Source organism: Syngnathus acus, chromosome 12, assembly GCF_901709675.1.
Source record: "Syngnathus acus chromosome 12, fSynAcu1.2, whole genome shotgun sequence".
Taxonomy (NCBI): Eukaryota; Metazoa; Chordata; class Actinopteri; order Syngnathiformes; family Syngnathidae; genus Syngnathus; species Syngnathus acus.
In genome coordinates this window covers 5,396,039-5,414,772 of record NC_051097.1, presented here as the reverse complement: position 1 = coordinate 5,414,772, position 18,734 = coordinate 5,396,039, and the positions used below count along the sequence as shown (strand labels likewise).

Here is an 18,734-nt window from a genome sequence, read left to right as displayed (position 1 = left end):
CACTGTTCAAAGCCTTTCCCGTTCACCTGAATAAATGCACAAACCTTGAACTTTGTAACATCACCAATGACCCGTGTGATTGATCACTTCCGGGTTTGTCAGGCTCCAAGAAGGACGGGCTTGTGGAATAATCAATTACCTGTTAAAATATCCCCCAGGCAATACCCCCTATATCAACTGACAAAGCAGGAGTAATAATAAGAAACTGAAAAGAACTGCCTTGTTACAAAGATGAATTACATCTACACGATCGTGGCAAAAACGTACGGACCGAAATGAAGCAGAGATTTCTTTTCTTCCAAGTCGCAGCCTTTCCGATTTGAAAACTGAATTCTGCTTCATTGCGATATTGATTTGAATTCAATTAACTGTTCAGCCCTGGTTCAGTCTGTTACGTAAACAGCCACATGATCATAAAGTCAAAATAAAAGCCAAGACATGCAGTGCTTTTATTTTGAAAGTTGTCCTTTTGTTTTATCTGCATAAGTATGGATGATAGAAGTATCGGAGATTCGTAGCAATTTATTGAGACAAGACAATCCACTTGTTATAAATTGGCAAGGGCCTGGGCAAGCGTTCCAGTTTCTCAAAATTAATTGTCCACCCCTGCCCTAAATGCCACCAGCAAAAATGATCTCTAAAGTGAAAAATGGCCTCCTGAAGCAAGACCAAAACCAATGGAAGATGTTCCCGGTTGGTCGCAACGAGGCGCTTTGCACGATAGCTCGATTTCTGGTCTTCTTCCTCCAGCATGCAGGAATTCGGCGTCCGCCATCCATCCCGCTGACAGCTGAGCGATGACCTTCCCTCTGGCTCGTGCTGGTAATTGAAAAGCACGCCAGGCCGGCTGCTTGTGTTGCAACCATCTGTGAGTCTGAGTGCTCTGCCGAGTGTCGGGGGTGGGGTTGGTGAGTGGGTGTGCGGGCGATGCAAGTGCCAGACAGCCTCCCTTGGGGAGCAGTTAACACCTCATAGCCACAAAGTCCCCCCCCCCAAACCCCCAAGATGGCCCTTTGCACGTCCAAGAGGCCTAATGAGAAAACGGGTGATTATCGCGCTAAGTTTAAGCGGGTGTACCATTATGAAGCCTGACAACAGTAAGAAGGACGCAGAGTTAAACATTCCAAGAGTGCGGAATAGTGGAGGGAAGATTTATTACCCATTAAAACTACTAATTTATTCACAGAGGATTAATTGAAACCTGATTCACTAATTATTTGTTGGGGTCATTCGTCAAAGGCTTGCTTGGGCTCAAATGAGCAAATTGGTATTTTAAGTTTTTTATCAACATTGATTTTTTTTTTCTTAATGTAGTGGCACAATTTTTAAGTCCAACTAACATAAAGTCATTCAGTAGATCGCTGAGTTGTATAGTTGCTATTACCCAAGTAGTATTGACATTTGTAATATAGCGTGACTAATCTCTGACTTCACTAAGTAATAAATAAGAAGTGAATGGGAAAGAAATTCGTCAGGCCACATTGTCAAATAAAGGAATTAATTGATGACGCTAGTACATACATTATTGCATATTATAGCAATCCGCGTTAGCTCATGATCTCACAGAAGCAAGAAAATATTATACAACTTGCTGGAAAAAATGTTTTCTATAAATTAATGTAAAGTAAAGCACAAAATGTGAAATTCAAGAAAATTTGAACTTTTTTTTAATAATTTTTTTATTTTGCATCGTTACCGCTTGTAGACTAAAATAATGAATGATTATTATTACTTAAATAACATTATAATGTTACGATTTAAAGAACCAACGCACTAATTTTGTGAGAATGTAGTAGTAACAGCCCACAAGCTTATTTTACGTCAAAATTGTTGTAATGTAACACTTCATTTGTGTTTTTTTAAACATGATGTTGGAGTATTAAGAAAAAAAAAATCTTCTTGGAATTTTTTTTTTTAAGAAAAGAGTTTGTGTCAATTAGGTCATAGTGAAGTCAAAAAAGTTAGTTTGGTACATAATGCTAAAAAATTCCAAGAAGTTTTAATACGAAAAGAAAAATTGACAATCATAATATTGGGACATTAAAATGTATTCTAGGTGAATAACCACATCATGTCAAAATGTGGTACTTATGACAAAAATAAAACCTCACATTTATTATAAAGTAGTTGAGCCCATTTGCAAATCAGTATGTAGCTCACAAACACACTCCCGACTTGCATATGAAGTGCCGTGAGTGTTGCATAAAAAATGACCGAGGACGGTGTCGCCTCGCAAGGAGGACACGAGTGATACATGGCTGATCTGTTTCTAATATGAATGTCCCAGAATACATTTCAATCAGGCACCACCGACACATTACCGCATATTGCATTCCCGTCTCGGGGGCGGAATGAAGAGATAATTATGCAGACGGAGATGTAATGGCCAGGCCTAACAGGAGCCGTGATAGATTTGATTAAGGTTGTCAGTGACAACGCGCTAATGACCATGTTGATTAGTTGCACTGCGTGAATGCCGCCAATATTAATCTTGGGCGTAAACAATAAACTGAAGTTGTGTTGTCCGCTGTTTTGTCAACAAATTGTGTGGAGACTGAAACTTGCTTCTGTGTGTAAACTTGTAGAATAATCATTTAAAAATTACGTACCTTGCTGTCAATCCCTTTCCCAAATTTATTAGTGGGCGTAAATGGGTGAATATGAGGCATTAACTGCGTGACTTTAGGAAGTTGACTGGAGTTGACAAGCATTAGTTTACGGAGGGCCCCTACCACATCAAATATGGCGGACACGCTCACGACAAGAAAAGTACTTAAAAGTTGAGTCTTGGCACGGAGGTTTATGATTAAATAGTAGCTACTCCTAAATAAAAAATACTTTCAATGTTATCGTCCATTATACTCCATGGTGCCTTACTTTATTGTACCGTATTTTCCGGACTATAAGGCGCACCTAAAAACCTAAAATTTTCCCAAAAGCCGACAGTCCGCCTTATATATGGACCAAATTCCTAAATTTAAACTGGCCCGAAGCATTGTGTCATGAAATCAATCATAAATGGCCCGCTGAAGACTATGAATCATGAATCCAAAAGACTATGGATCATTATTTTGTGATTATAAAGTAATTTGTTGCGTCTGAAGTTGAAATAAAAAAGATAAAATGGCGAATGATTTGATTTGGATTAAAAATCTGACATGATGCATTAATGGTGCGCCTTGTAGTCGGGGCGCCTTATATAAGGACAAAGTTTTAAAATGGGCCATTCATTGAAGGTGCGCCTTATAGTCCGGTGCGCCTTATAGTCCGGAAAATACGGTATTAATTCTTAATTAAATGCAACATCAAGTTTAGTTCAAATTAAGGCAGTCATGAGTGAACTAAACTGTTGTGCTAACCTAGCTAGCTTAGCTTTACAGTTCACAGAGCTAGCCTACCTGAATCTGACAAATGAACGTAAACATCGTCACACTGCGGCCATCCCAAACCGGTAGCCAGAGTTGTCGGGGCTGAACGATGACACAAAGAGATAAACAAATTACTTTTCTTTCAAAGAACACAAGGCACACTATGTCAAATAATGGATTTCCAAATGTAAACTTGTCAAGTCACAGAGTTCAAGTTTAAGTAAATTGAGTCTTTCCTCCCCTTAAAAGTTTGTTAGACATCTGAAGTTGAATTTAACTCAGAATTTTCAAAAAAAATGAATGACTTTAATGACCGCATATTGATGAGATACCACAGCCCAAAATGAAAAACAGCATTTAACACACACACTTAGATACACACGTATCCGCTTCGTCCACTGCTCCATTAGGTCTGAATTGTAGCTGTGATGTGTGAGACCCGAGGGAGGTGTTATTGTCACAACTGATTTACTCGCCACCATCTGACATGGGTCGCAGGGCCTTGGGTATGATGTGTGTGTGTGTGTGTGTGTTTGCGTGTGTGTGTGTGTGTGTGTGTGTGTGCGAGTGAGAGAGAGACAACGGGCTAAGAGTCCTTCACAGAAAGCACCATTAAAGGTTGTTAAATGCTTAACTGCAGACTCATATAATGAGAATCGGTCACCGAGAGAAAATGAATTTGTGCTACATAATCATTCAATTTATAGTCACATGATTCTTAATTATACCGCAAGTATGCACATTCTAAATTCTCTCGTGCTAGGAGTGCCATAAAATGAATCTCACAATACTCTTTGAAATGAAAGTTGACAAGAAAAAAAACTGAAAATGAAAAGTTATCAAGCTCTAGTTATCACCATCCTACAAACAGAACTTTGATTAAAAAAATAATTACCGTAATTTTCGGACTATAAGTCACGGTTTTTTTCATAGTTTGGGTGGGGGGGCGACTTATACTCAGGAGCGACTTATATACATATATATGGGTTTTTTTCACTTTTTTGGGCATTTTATGGCTGCTGCGACTTATACTCCGGTGCGACTTATAGTCCGAAAATTACGGTAGATATTATGATATTTATTTTAAAAACGGCCCATACATTATAGGAAGAACTCCCTATAGTGATAATTGAACACAGATCTCCACTATGAGGCAGATGTATGAACCGCTACCACACCATGCCGTTTAAAAATGATCCAAAATTAATCAATATGAAAAAACAAGTTTATTTATGAAGAATAAAATGGAAAATTAAACATGTATCAGACAAATCAACCAATTAAAATAAAGTGAACTAGTACAAGAAAAATAGCTTTCACGAAAAAGACGATTTTACACTTGACTTCCCCGATAAATCAATTTAGTATGAATGAATTGTATTCTCCAATTTCAATGTTAATATAATACTTTGACATTCTCGTGAATTTTCTTGCATTTAAACTCCCCTGGAGTTGTACGTTTACACTGCACAAACACCTGTCACGACTTCCTGCCATTGTGTTGTTAGTCATCCGACAAATTACCTGCCTGACTTATTCTAATTCTTTACTTTTGCAAAAAGTGTCAGGATTTGCAGCGCAATCTGCAAAAGTGGATTGGGATAATCCCTGTTATTTGAGCGCGGGTTGACTTCTTGGTCACCAAAATCTCACGCCTGCTGAGATGTAGAAAAAAAAACTAGGTCAACTAGATTCCAAAATTTCCTGCTGGTGACAAAATTCTCATTTTGTTGATTCTGTGACAGGTCATCATCGAGTTGAATGATTTTTTTGACAACCGTTCCCAAACTTGTTCGGGGTCGGGTTTCACGACTGCTGCCTCAGTCACAACATGTTCACCTGCTGCTTGACGGGAGACATTCGAACCAATATCCTGCCTGTCCTACCTTTTCTTTTCCCGGCAACCTGAGAGGGGAAACAGGCGGCCATTCGTGGCTGAGGAACGACAGCTGGCCACCCAGAACTCAATTGTTTATTCATCCATTTCAAAATGTTCCCAGGTAGAACTACTGGTGTCAATTTTTGTGGTCTTAGAGTTTATTGATTTTTTTTTTTTTATTAAACTCAAAATGATCTTGCCACATTTTTTCATCAACCATAAATATAAAAACCAAAAAGGAAAATATATTGATCCTATTGGAGGTAAACAATTCAAGAACATTAATAAATTCCAAAATTACACAAATAAAACAAATTTAAATACGCATTCAAACTCTTCCTTCAACAGTTCCCATTTAATAAAATAAATAAATAAAATATGCCCTAAACACATCCGGCCTACATTTCAGTACAAATCTTAAATTTCAAGTCCACCAAACAGGCAAATCAAGTCTTATGAGCATTCTGCAGAGTTTGCAAGAAAACATCTAAAATATGCAAGTTGGTGGTCCTCGACGCCCCGAGTTGCCCATCCATGCAGTAAAATCTTCCTTCCCTCTGCAGTTGAGTAAATAAACATCCCATAAAATCTGCCAACCTAATGACTGCAGTAACGTATGATATCCGCCCCTAAAAATGTAGCGCAGTTCAACATCATTTAAAAACTTCAGGAGGTTATCCGATCTCCATATTTCAAAGGCCTCATTATCAATTAATTAATTAAACAGGTCAGGTTTCTGCGGAAACGCTCCGCTAATTATTTATGGAAATGAGGGGCAACTGCGACACATAGCGTGTGTATGTGTACTGTATATACAGTAGACTATATAAAACAGCTGAGGAAATTAATATAACACACACATGCACACACACACACACACACACACACACACACACACACACACACACACACACACACACACACACACACACACACACACACACACACACACACACACACACACACACACACGTACCCCCAACCTACCTTTCAGTTTTAATCCACTTAATTGAACCTGACTTTGAATGCCTAAACAAATGGGAGGAATTCACAGGGGGTATTTGATCCCTCCCAGGCTAATGGATTGCAGATTCCTTTCCCATAAGGGCATCTGAGCGCAAACAAGTCCTAGTAATCCCCCAATTGATGAGCGGACTCACTATCTGCATCAGGGGCCCGTTAAAGGGCCCGTTAAAAGCATCCGATGCAGTGTCGATTATTAGGCAGGGACTCAATCGGCAAAATTGAAGCTGGTTCGGAGGAGTCGATCTCATTGTGTTAATATCGGTATCAGTCAAAATAAAAATAAAAAAAGCGAGGCAATTCAAGTAAAATACTGCCCTGTGTTTTGCATAAATAAAAAAGCATCTCGCTAGATGTAAAGAAAGCCAAACAAGTGACAAATTTATTAATTTATTAAAGTCCTGCATCAGGAATCGTCATCATCATAATGAACGTGGTCATCACCATAAAGGAATAAATTAGACATAAAACATTTCTCCACATTAACAAACATATACATCACAGCCTCCGAGTTGCTACAGCAAGCACCTCTTCGGGTTTTTTTTGTTTTCGATCAGAACGAGACACACAAATGCATAGATGTGACAGGACCCGCCCCATTTGGAACGTCGTATGTCTGAAGAATGTACAAAGTCCTCCCTCGCTGGATTTTCCTTTTATGGTCCTCGTATAAAAATAAAGTCTCCACAATGATAAACCATTATGTATATATTTATATTCGTATATATAGACATTTGGCAACAACCAGACACTAAAAGACTTCTGCACCTGACCACACTGTCAACGAGAAAAAAAGCAGTAGGAGGAGCCAAGTGACCCTAAATTCTCAATGTTCATATTGAGACGCCAATGAACACTACTTACAATATTAGGCCAAGTGCTTTTTACGAAGGAGTTTGTCCTCCATCCAATCAGAACTGATGAGGAGAAACTGGTTCCACCAGTCTGCCATAGAATCACGGTCTTATTTAGTCCAGTCCAAACAGAAGACAAAAAACATAAATATAAGTCCAGTTTCTTAGGATCAAATGATCAGAACTGTCCGTGGTCCACTTCGTCCAACCAGGAGGCGGGACTCGCCGGGAAGTCCGGGTATCCGCCGCTGCTTCCGGTGGAGAGGTCCGAGCTCGGGCCGTTGGCGGCGCTGATGGAGACCCTCACAGCGGGGTTCATCCCCCCTCCTTGGGTCATGATAGAAAGGCCCGACTCGGGGTAGACAAGCCCGGTGATGAGCGGCTGATGCCGAGGTAGCGTCGGGTGAGAGCCCGGCGATTGGGCTAGGCCGTAGGGACTGTTGGAGCGCATATCGTGGAATTGCTCTTGCGAAGGCAAGGCGGCGTGCTCCAAAGGGAAGGAGGCGTGGTTGTTGCCCCCTTGGCGGGCCCCCATGGCTGGGGAGTTGCTGCTGTAGATGCCGTTGCTGTGGCCCAGCTCAGACATGGGGGGTTCATCTGTTTCAGAAAAGACAGATCAAGTTTGGTTTTTGCATCGTCGTCTTTTCTGGAGCGTGCAAATGTATCGTACCTGTAAAGGACACCTCGGCATCGCTGTCCATGCCCTCCTCCTGGATGCTGTCTTTGTCTGACTTGGAGCTTCCACGTGACCTCTTCATGTTACGGAAGTACTGACCCCACCTCTGGCGCCCAGCGTCCTTTTTTAGCCTCTTTTCCTTGGCTCGCCGGTTTTGAAACCAAACCTGTGACGGAAAAAATATTTCATTTCATGGGATTAGCGTCCTTGCTGGATTATTTGACAGCTTCTAATGCCTGCACCCTGAAAATGCTTCTTCCCTTTGGATAGTCTGCTCGGGTGGCCATTTTAGAGTGCCTTGTTGTTGGCCTCGACTCTATTCATGTCATGGCGAGAAAACACAAGAGTGTGGAAAAAAAAAAATCGGCACCATTTAATCCCACACACAAACGTAAAACTCAAAAAGGCCTTTTACATCCGCCTTAATGAGATTCCGCCCTGGGTGAACCTTCCTCTCTTCCTTTCCTTTCACGGAATAATGAGGAGCATTTTAGTGGTTTCCGTCCCCCACTTTTGTCCTTGCAAATAAAACAATATATACGGCCGCCGGCGTGGGGGGCTCCCCGGCCCGGGCGACGGTACGAGAATGGGGCCGGCTCTCGCCGTTGTTAACGAGCTCGCACTTAAACCACGCTGACTTTGATGTGGACTTCATTTTGCTCCATCTCGCCGTAAATTCACTCCAGCGTTCGGGTGTACGGAGTGCTACGGTGCCAGCTCGGCCGCCCATTGTCCCGCCGTAATGAACTCAGGACACTAATGGATCAGCTTCCTAATGGATCATAATAAACCTTACCTGCACGACCCGCATGTCCAGGCCTGTCTCAGAGGAGAGCTGCTCGCGGACGTGGCGGGCCGGCTTTGGAGAATTATTGTAGGCGTTCTTCAGGGTCTCCAGTTGTTTGGCCGTGATGGTCGTTCGGGGCCTTTTTGCGGTCGAGTCAGCTTCTGAAGGGCAGAGTAGCACGAAAGGCACAATGTCGTAAAGAGCATCTTTAACTGTTGCCTTAAGATTTTTTTTTTTTTTTTTTACACTGGACAGTTTTTGTAGCGTGGTAGAACGCAAAACTCAGCAAGAGTGTCCATATTTGGCACCATTTGTAGTAGCCTGGTGCCTTTTTTTTGTACCAGCTTTAATTATAATGAAGTAAAGAGCATTCCTGTCCCTAAAGATTTTCCCAAATGCCACCAATTACCTATAAGTGATCCAAAAACAAGTTGGACTAAAACTACGAGGCTAAAACAAGTTTAACAGCTAAAATGACCCATTAAGTAAAACCTGGCATCTTACTAATTACATCACATCTGTTGGCAAAACATCCTCCAAATGGATGCCCTCCCTTCCCCTAAGTAATGGCACCCTTTCATCAGTAAAATAAACGTGTGTGTTTTTGGGGGGCGAAAATTAACCCAAACAGATGGGGAAATATAAAAAGGGATTTGAAATATAGTGCACCACGAATTAATGCGGGTCTTTTGGGCCTCTTATAGCTAAGTGCATCGTGTAGCTTAATTGTATTAAAAGGAGTACTGAACAATATGACACACACACACACACCTCTCTGTTTGGCGGTCTCATAGTCGGCCTTGCACACCAACCGACTGTCCTCCATCAGGTAATACTCGTCGCCCGTGGCCAGCTGCCGCTTACACACGATGCAGGCGAAGCAGTGCAAGTGGTACACAAAGTCTTGGGCCCGCCTCACCACCTGCGTGGGCGGGATGCCCTGCTGACACGCCGCGCATTTGGTGCCAAATCTCCTGTTGGGATACGAGTGTGGACAAGGCGGATCGTCACTTCACGTCTTGTAGACAAAATGCTAAACTATAGTTGTAAAGGAATCAGAGCCAGCATGGCAGCTGTACCAAAAATGATATTTTATGGATGGTTTTTAGCTAAATTGAGTCTTATTTGTTTTTAGAAACGGCCACTATTTAGCCCGTGAGCTGAAGGTTGCTCACCCACAAAATCATGTTGTGCCATATTCACTTCACCAAACGATTTAATAGCAAGAACAAGAACAAGTCTGCCTTGCATGCACTACCTTTTGTAAAATTATGTTATAATGAGGGAAAACTGCACCAGAAATATATACTGCACAATCAGATAGGTCAATAGTCATCAAGTTTTCTTTCTACACTCTACTTTCACGTTGTAAACACAAAAACAAACATCCAAGGTCAAACTGAGAAAATTAACAATCTACAGCAAAATAATCCTTATTACTCTTGATAGAAAATTTGACGAAATGAGCACTCTTACATTTTCTACATTCAGTCTTAGGTCATTATAGTTAAAAGTGAAGAGTAAAACTAGAATAAATAAAATAATTTTCATAAACATAATCCCCTGAAAATTAGCATTTAAAAGCAGATAAAACTACATTTATAATTGTAGAAAATATGCTTTTTTTTTTAAAGCCAATTAAATTCTCATGATGGTCGTGATCATAACATTTGAACATGATTTATTTTCCAGCGGTTATTTTCGACCAAAACCAGCCTGACAAGAAACTCATCTTTCTTCCAGCAACAGTGTGATGCATCCAAAGTCATTGTCATAAAACAGTCATGGTGATGAAAATCTGCTATCACACCATCAAAAAAAAAAACCATTGAATGAACACAAAATTTGAACACACAGAACTGGGCAAGACTTTCCTGCATTTCACAACAAAAAAATACGAGATAGGTTGTCCTTCACTGAACCCCAACTTTATTTTCACACATTTTCCAGCATTTGTTCATAACAAAGCCAACTATTTTTGATGCCAAAAACTTTGCCTTTAAAATCTCATGGAGCTCCTGAGACTTTCATTTTAACTATGTGTGTGTGCTTGTGTGTGTGTGCGTGCTCTCACTTGAAGAAGTCATCCTTGCAGTAGACACTGTCCCCCCGGCTGAAGCACTTGTCAGCCAGGGGAGTGTGGCAGTCGGCGCATTTGAGACACTTGCTGTGCCAGTGGCGCTCCAACACTTTAAGGATGAAGCGGTCCACGATGTATTGGTTGCAGCCTGCACACACTGGGATGTCTGAGCATGTAAAAAAAGGATGCAAAAATTAGTTGCACACTGAATAAAGCCAATATGCAAGAATTATTTTATGGGGCAAATTCAAATTATAAAAATATAAGAATACAAAATGTTAAATGTACTTGGTAAATTGCAACCTGGCATTACATTAAAAAAATGCATGTCATTTTTTTATACAAAAGTTATTTGCCATATAAGCGATACGACATATTACAGTGCAAGATGTTTTTGAACTCTTATAAACATAATAAATAAATAAAATAGTGATAAATTCTATAATCCGGTATGTTGCCATCAAATGTGCTTGAAGGTAATGTAATAATGTCCGATATTTTCTAGATAATCAAGAGAGAATAGCAGACAGGTCATGGAGGCGTCACACAATCGGCTTATTATTTATTGAAACAAATGCTGCAATGAATCTTATCATGGCCATTGTGGATGGTGACCGAGGCCATGCAACATGCATGAAGCCCTTTCTGTAGTTTGGGAGTGCATACGGGGTGACGTCATCTGACAGGTGCTCGATCAGCTACTCAAGCATGCAGTAAGACCGTCCAACAAGTCATTTGCTCGCCTTTGGAGCTCCATTTTGAATATTAAAACAACAAAAGAGGCACTTTACCCGAACCCCCTTTTAGTAGAAATAATTCAGTGTGGAAAAGGTTGGGCAAAGTTTATTAAATGTAAAGTAAAATAAGAATCAAAATCAAAATGTCAAATGTGTTTTGTGGTTTTCGTAAGCATGTCATCTTAAAAATATTATTTTCAAATGAAAACAAAATAAAATATTTACATCTAAAAGCGCAGAAACAAAAGTGGTAAAGAAACGAATGCAGAATATATAGGCCACTTTTAAATATATTTAAAGTACAGAGGTACCGAACCGGAGCCTCGCAATTGTTTTTGCATCTACTTATCTACTACGATATGAAACACGAAATCATAAAGGAGCATGGATCATCGAGCTCGCCACGGATTTTGTCCGAGGTTGTGCCAAAGTATCCGCTGCTGCAGGAGCGCGCACGCATTGAGTGAAAAACCAAAGCCGTTGTCGTGCAGCAGACAGGACCAGCTTGTTTTCAATAAAAACATGAAGAACACACTTTTGTGTTTGTCAATTTTCATCATTAGAAGCTAGGTTCTTTTCTTTTTTTTAAATTCTCACTCGCTTTCTTCCCGAGGTGCTTTCAACGACTCGGAAAACTCAGTCTCCGGTTATTGTATCATATTGTCTTTAAGCAAGACATTGGACTTTATTTTGCTCCCTGTTGGGCTTGGAAGAACCGTTCATGGCAGCATCACTTTACCTTTTCTGTGTCATCTTGGGGGTATTTTTTCTAAGTGTAGCAAATTTGAATAGATGTCCCCCTCCACAAACAAAGTTACAGGGGTACTCATTCTAAGAATAGCCCTAGAATAAGTCAACCCGTGAGAATAAGTACTAAAGTAATTTATATTAACTATATTTAATCATTAGCAGGCAATATTCCATTGCTAAAACCGCAGGCAACAAGCTTTATTCTATCGGCAATTATTATGCACAAGTATCTTTCACAAATTGTAAAAAATCTTTTTCACTAAACAGTATTTTTAAATACGAGTCTGACTACGTTTTGACACACTCGAATCATCGGATTTCCCATTGGTTGCTTTGGAGTCCTGCGAGACTCGTGTTTATTTAGGGCCGATGCGTGCTGTTCAATAGCAATGTTGATCGGGCCAGCACCCCAATGAATTTTATTGACGCTGATCTTTGGCACAAAATGGCGCCTGGGGAAATCATGCGGAGTGCAAGCATGCTGAGGAATCGAAAATCAATTGCGCCATTTGTCCACATTTGAGCAAGTGTATATGTGAAGGAGGGTAAACATGTCTCTTTTCTTATTTTGCAACTTCTTTAATCGCTTGTAGATTGTTCACTTTATTTTTATGCAATTTAGGATCTGTCTAAGATCAAATAAAGCCACGGAGGAACTGTTATGAAAACCATCGCAAATATAAACTATAAATGCTAATAAATAAAGGACTTTTTTTTTTTTGCAATATATCGTTTTCGTTAATTTTGTATGGACCCTTTATAAAAATGTAAGGCTACTGGTAATTAGAAAATAATTTATCTCATTTTAAATATACTCAAAATGTTTAAAAATGTTTTCACATCTGTTTCAAAAGAAAAATACCGTTAAAAGAAACATGAAAATGAATGAATTAATTAATGGGATACTTAAAAACGGGTGAATAAAGTTGAGCTTTATTACATTATCAGATTTTATACGTGACTAATACCGGTGGTTAGTTGTGTGACTTAAGTGTAACCAAAATACCATCAAAAACGTTTCAATGAATCGTTTCCATTTTCGACGAATTTCATTTTTTTTTTTTTAAATTAACATTTGTTTATATTCTGCGTGTGCGTTAGCTTGCGCGTGTGCGCGCGTCTGTTACTAATTTTGACCTTCAAACAACTCGTAAAAGTCTTCAATGAGCTATTTGGGAGTAGCGTGTTAAGATTTACTCTAAATTAATGCAAATATTTTCAATTCAATCCACCTGACCAGGAAACGTGCGAACATGCTTAAACATTATTTTAATATCTCTATTTTTTTTTTTTTTTTTTTTAGATTATTTTCTCACATATCACGGTCATATTTGTGCTTAAATGTTTGTTCAGATCATTTAGGCCTTAATACGTTTTTCTTTCATACATTTTGTCTGGTATTGTATTGAATCATTTTTAGTTGGATTATATATGCATGATGAGTTCAAGGTGGCATTTTATGCAATAATGAAATATTAAAATTTTGTGTGTTTTGCCCCTTTACTTCTTATTTTTATTTGGGAATGCATGTGCATTTTCCCCGATTCATTTCTCTTTTGACCCCTTCAGGTGTCCCACCTGTCGGTCACGGCAGTGGGAACGTGACACCTGTTGCAGTACCTTGCCTATAGCACCTTTTTTGGGTCGTTCCGGTTCAAGCGGTGTGTGTGTGCGTGTGTGTGTTTGTGTGTGTGGCAGGGGTGGGAGTGTGGCAGGGGTCCACGCACCATATCCGTTATCGTGACGACAACATGGCGGCAGCGGCGGTGTGGAATGACAGAACGCGCACAACATCTGTTCCGGCCATTTGTGCAACAATGGCAGCTCATTACGCATTCATAACGTCTCCCGCACGCATGCTGCGCACTCAAACGTGACAAAAGTGCGCATGTGTAGCCTAGAATACCAAAAACACATCTGAAGGCAATTTTTGTTTTAAAGAAAAGTTATTATGGAACCTTACACACCCAAAAAAAAAGCCTGCATGCGGTCTGATCGAACAGCCTCGTACTTGTCTACCACCTGTGTATAACTTATTAATATTCAACAATATTTATCCCAGAAATAACATAATATTCACAATTAAACGAACAAATCCGTCATTCGACACTTTAATGCTTTGGCTCTGCTCACACACTTTTAAAAAGTCGAGTTATATTTGGTGAAATATTCCTCGATTTTAAATTGTACTCTCATATGTTTTTAAGAAGCAGCTTCCATCAGGTTTCTAACAACATGAAATCAAAATAAAATATTTTATCAAAGTTGAAAAGTCACCAAATATTAATAGTTCGTTATCAAAGTCCTACCTTGGCCTGCGCTGTAGCGGGAGAAATTGGCGTTATTCTGACAACTTGAGCCCGGGTGTTCGAGCAACATTTTGTACTTCTGTTGCTGTATCCTCCTCCCACTCCACTCCAAAAAAAAAAAAAAAATGGATGCACTTGGCTTGTTTAACAACAACAAAAAAAGAGCAAAAAACAAAAGAAAACAAAACAAAAAAGTGGTAGTCTCTCCCGAGTGTTGTCACCCAGAAGAGGGAGAAGTCAGCAAATGTGCATGTGTTGCTTCCGTGTGGCCGTAGATGATGCTCAGGAGGAAGGAGGAGGGTGGAGTGCAAGAGGAGGAGGAGGAGGAGGAGGAGGGGGGCGTTACTCGTACGCGGTCAGCTGATCCCGACTAACCTACACCAGAGTAGGAGGTAACTGTCCATGGTCCTGAACGCTACCCGCACACATATTTAGAGGACATTGCATTGTATCAACAGATTTATGCCCTCCCCTCCTTCCTCTTCTTTTCTAGATGCTGTGATGCACGTGTCTGTCTTTTCAGGCCACACAATAGGCCAATTGGACATTGTTGATTGTGCTTTTGTTTGCTTTAAATGTGCACCATGCAGCATCCATGATGATACTCAAAATATGCTTTAAAATCATCAGTTTAGTTTTGTACAGACTCTGACACGTTTTTTTTCTTCTACATCCTCAAATTAAATACTTAAATGTGTGACATGTTTTAATTTTTTTTTAAATATAACACATGAAATACTGTGTTACTGTTTAATTGTTATTTTCGACTCATTTTAAATAAACGGTTTAGCACAGACTATTTTTGCGGAAATTAAAGTAGAATTTTCATCATTTGACATAAACCTGTTCAGTTTTATTATGCTTATGTTTGGATCTATTCATTGATTCGTTTTTAGAAACTTAAACATTTTTCAACATATTTGTCTCTCTTCTTCAAGGTCAGCTGGGACAGATTTCAGCTCTATATGGATGGACGGTTGCACTAGAGCGCAGTTAACTTATTTTTTCACTTTAATGACATCAGCAAGCGTGGTGAGGTCAGCTGCCTTCAGTAAGTCTATCTGTTGTCAAAAAGTGAGTATTTTTTTATTTTATTCCCATTACGTTTTGTAACAGTTGAGCAGCAGTGATGAGCAAATCTGCTTCACAGTTTTAAAGTTCTGGATTTGAATCCTGGCTGGGATCTTATGTGGCGTTTAGGGATTAAAGGTTGGCTTTACGTTCAGTGTTTTGAACTGCATTCCAAATTACATTCAAGTGTCAAAAAATAGTATTGTATATATTTTTTACGAGCAATTACATCATTCATTTGTAGTTCTTTGGCTGAACAAAGCTACTTGAGTCATGCACATGCGTGACTGGGATGCCTCCTTTTTGGCCAAGTGCCATGTCGCCATCCTCATTGACCATGTGCCAATTATCAGCCTCACTGCTCTATACAGCTTTGATTCTATTTGACTCCAATTAGACCTTTCACCTTCAAGGCCAATTAGCCTCCATCATTAAAAGAAATCATCTGGTTCCTACCATCAAAACGCCTGTGATTTGAATTAGTGGCGGTTTATTTTTCTATTTGTTTAAAAATAGTGTTTTTTTTTTTTTTTTTGCTGCATTGGCGCTAATCTCCAGTCAACAAGTCAGTGTGCATCTCTCCGCAGATTAAGGTTTGTAAATCTGCAAGGAGGCGCACATACAGTAAAGCCTACCGCCGTGTCAAAGGAGCTTAGAAGGCGCAACACAGCGAAGCACAACAACAGCGAGGACGGCGACGAGGGGGGGGTGGCAGCATCTTCTAAGCCTGCACTACCATGCAGGTCAAAAAATATCTAGCACATGTTGAAAAAGATCAGGGATGAAATATTAGAATTTTTCAACAAGCTTTCCTGATTTACTTTAATATTTTACAGTTTATTCCTTTTTCACCACAACCTTTGAAACGTAACAAACATTTTGCCAGAGTTCATCTTTTCGTCAGTACTGGAGGTAAATTAATTTTTGAAGTTGTAGGCAACTTTTTTTTTTTTGTGTGAACCTATAATGTCAGGAAATCAGAAAAAACATATCTGATTTAACCATAGAACCAAAAATGAAGCTTAATTTGACATAGTTAAGTGTGAATGGTAAAAGGTCAGTACAACATGGCTCAGAATGTCAAGCAGGTACTAAATCTACAATAAATCGCAAAGTCAGGTGTGTTGAATGAGAAGAAACTTGCCACGCAGGCACACAACATCATTTATCCTGTAATAATTTCTTTTTACCCTTTTAGGACGGATTACACCTCATCTGCCACTTCCCTCCAGGATACTGCCATCAAAAGGTGACTTTACGTCTGAATTTAATTTGTTCAGTAACTTACAATAATTGAATTTGCACTCTCTTGTAAAATATAAATGTAAAATCTATTATAATAAAACATCAGGAAAATGTAAAGAAATCTGCATTCATAAAGTGTAATTAAGATAAATGGCTCACACACACACACACACACACACACACACACACGCACACACACACACACACACACACACACACTGTACAATGTGTTGTGATGGGAAATACCAAATGAAATATATATAAATAAATATTGACGAATACCAAGAGGGAAAAAAAATCCTTGCTCCGTCAATTTCTTTCGTGTTTAGGTATTTTTAGAGACATGTTAGTATGACACCTGGGAATTGTTTTCAATTCTGAAAAAAATGCATGTCACCTTTAAAGTCTTGCCCATACAAATATTTAATCCTGATAGCAGCAAAAACAGATTATGTAGGGAAAAGGTGGCTAAAGGTGCACCAACAGCTTTATTTTCTATATTTTTCTTGACTTATGGCATGCTGTGATATCATGCAATCACTGCAGCTGCCTTCTCGTTCATAAACAAGCCTTTTCATGAATATTTTTTTTCCCATCCTCTGCCCAAATCTGAAGCATCATCGCACCTAATTGCTAAAGATGCCCACACAGCTGAGGCCCCACTCGAGAAAGCAGGTGCAAGCCGCCCCTGGCTGTCCTTCAGCGAGGCTCTCGTCCTCTCGCACCCTTCTCGCTGCATGATTTTTCACCGTCGAGCCTCTTTCCTCAAGGGCCGCTTCAAAAGAACTAACAAATACGGCACAATTGGAGCCCCTGATAGGCGCAACACGATTCCTTGATGTTGTTTCTCCTGGAAACATGCTGTCTTGAAAATGACAATGTCACAAAGGTCAGGCTTGTTGTTTGCAGTGAACCGCACAGAAAAAGGCAAACGGTAAAATGTGTTCATGTTTGAGGGGGAAAAATATCTCAAAATGACAAGTTGCGAGCTGGAAGCAGGCATTCCTTGTGGTGTTTGTCAATTTTCTGTGCAGTCATCATGGGAGGTGTTTCTAATATTTTGACCGGGTGTCGCAATGCATTACAATGAATTCAATTACTACTTTAAATTTACTTTAAATTTAATCCTTTAAATTTTAAAACACCAAAATTATACATAGTTTAAGAAAGATATCCTAGCGATATTCAAATGAAAATTAAACCTGACTTAAAACTGATAAGTAAGATTAATTCAGCCCGAATGCAAAGGAAAATCATTTGAAGATATTTGAAAATGTATGAAATTACAAATGAAAAAATAAAAACTTCACGAAGGTTAAATGTATAAAAAAATTACGACAGAAAACTAATCAAATATACTGTACATAAATGATTACATTAAAGTCATTTATGTATGAGTCACTATGTGAATAAGAGAAAAGATTACATCAAGAGTACAACGCACATATAAAATATAAATACTGGCGTGTGAATATTATGTATAATTGGTAAAATGCAGAATCTTCCGCGTGCTATGCATCTACAAGTACCTCAAGAACGTGTGTACAAAAAAACATAAGCCGCTGAGTAGAGGCGAGCAAAAAGGGTGTGGGGGGGCGAGCATTGCCGCGGGGGTGCCGAGCGCACCCATGCCACCCTCCTGACACCCGGCCACCATTGTGCTGCTGTCATGATCCATCATGTCCCCCACCCAAATAAAAAAAAAGACGGGCCTTGTTCGTGAGGGAGGGGACCAATCACACGCCTCATTAGCCAGGCTTGGTTACTCCCAAGCAAAGTGGTCCCAAGACACCTCGGCCTGTTGCGCATCGTGTGTGCAAAGCAGGAGCAACGCTGCCGTCCAAATAATACAACTGTCTCGGGATAGCGGCCAATGTCTATTTCAGGAAATTCTTAGAGATTCCAGATAAACAAGTGACCAATCTCACGTGGCCATAGACTGTAGATGAATTTCC

The 18,734-nt window shown here is 39.7% G+C and overlaps 1 protein-coding gene across 1 annotated transcript; it reads right to left on the bottom strand.

Annotated features, from left to right (window-relative positions):
- Positions 1-6,644: 6,644 nt before the first annotated feature.
- On the bottom strand, positions 6,645-14,841 carry lhx3 (LIM homeobox 3). The gene is made up of 6 exons (XM_037266062.1): positions 14,464-14,841; positions 10,662-10,833; positions 9,359-9,561; positions 8,597-8,748; positions 7,795-7,966; positions 6,645-7,721 (listed from the first exon to the last, which is right to left on the bottom strand). Exons 1-6 carry the CDS (start codon positions 14,531-14,533, stop codon positions 7,303-7,305), a joined length of 1,188 nt encoding a protein of 395 aa, XP_037121957.1. The 5' UTR covers positions 14,534-14,841; the 3' UTR covers positions 6,645-7,302.
- Between the last annotated feature and the right edge of the window lie 3,893 nt (positions 14,842-18,734).

What these genes read in the sequence shown, in the direction of transcription:
- lhx3 (XM_037266062.1), bottom strand. Translation starts at nt 14,533, where the DNA reads ATGTTGCTCGAACACCCGGGCTCAAGTTGTCAGAATAACGCCAATTTC. An exon ending in CCGCTACAGCGCAGGCCAAG is followed by an intron (nt 10,834 to 14,463) that starts GTAGGACTTTGA and finishes TTACATGCTCAG; the next exon opens with ACATCCCAGTGTGTGCAGGC. An exon ending in TGCAAGGATGACTTCTTCAA is followed by an intron (nt 9,562 to 10,661) that starts GTGAGAGCACGC and finishes GTATCCCAACAG; the next exon opens with GAGATTTGGCACCAAATGCG.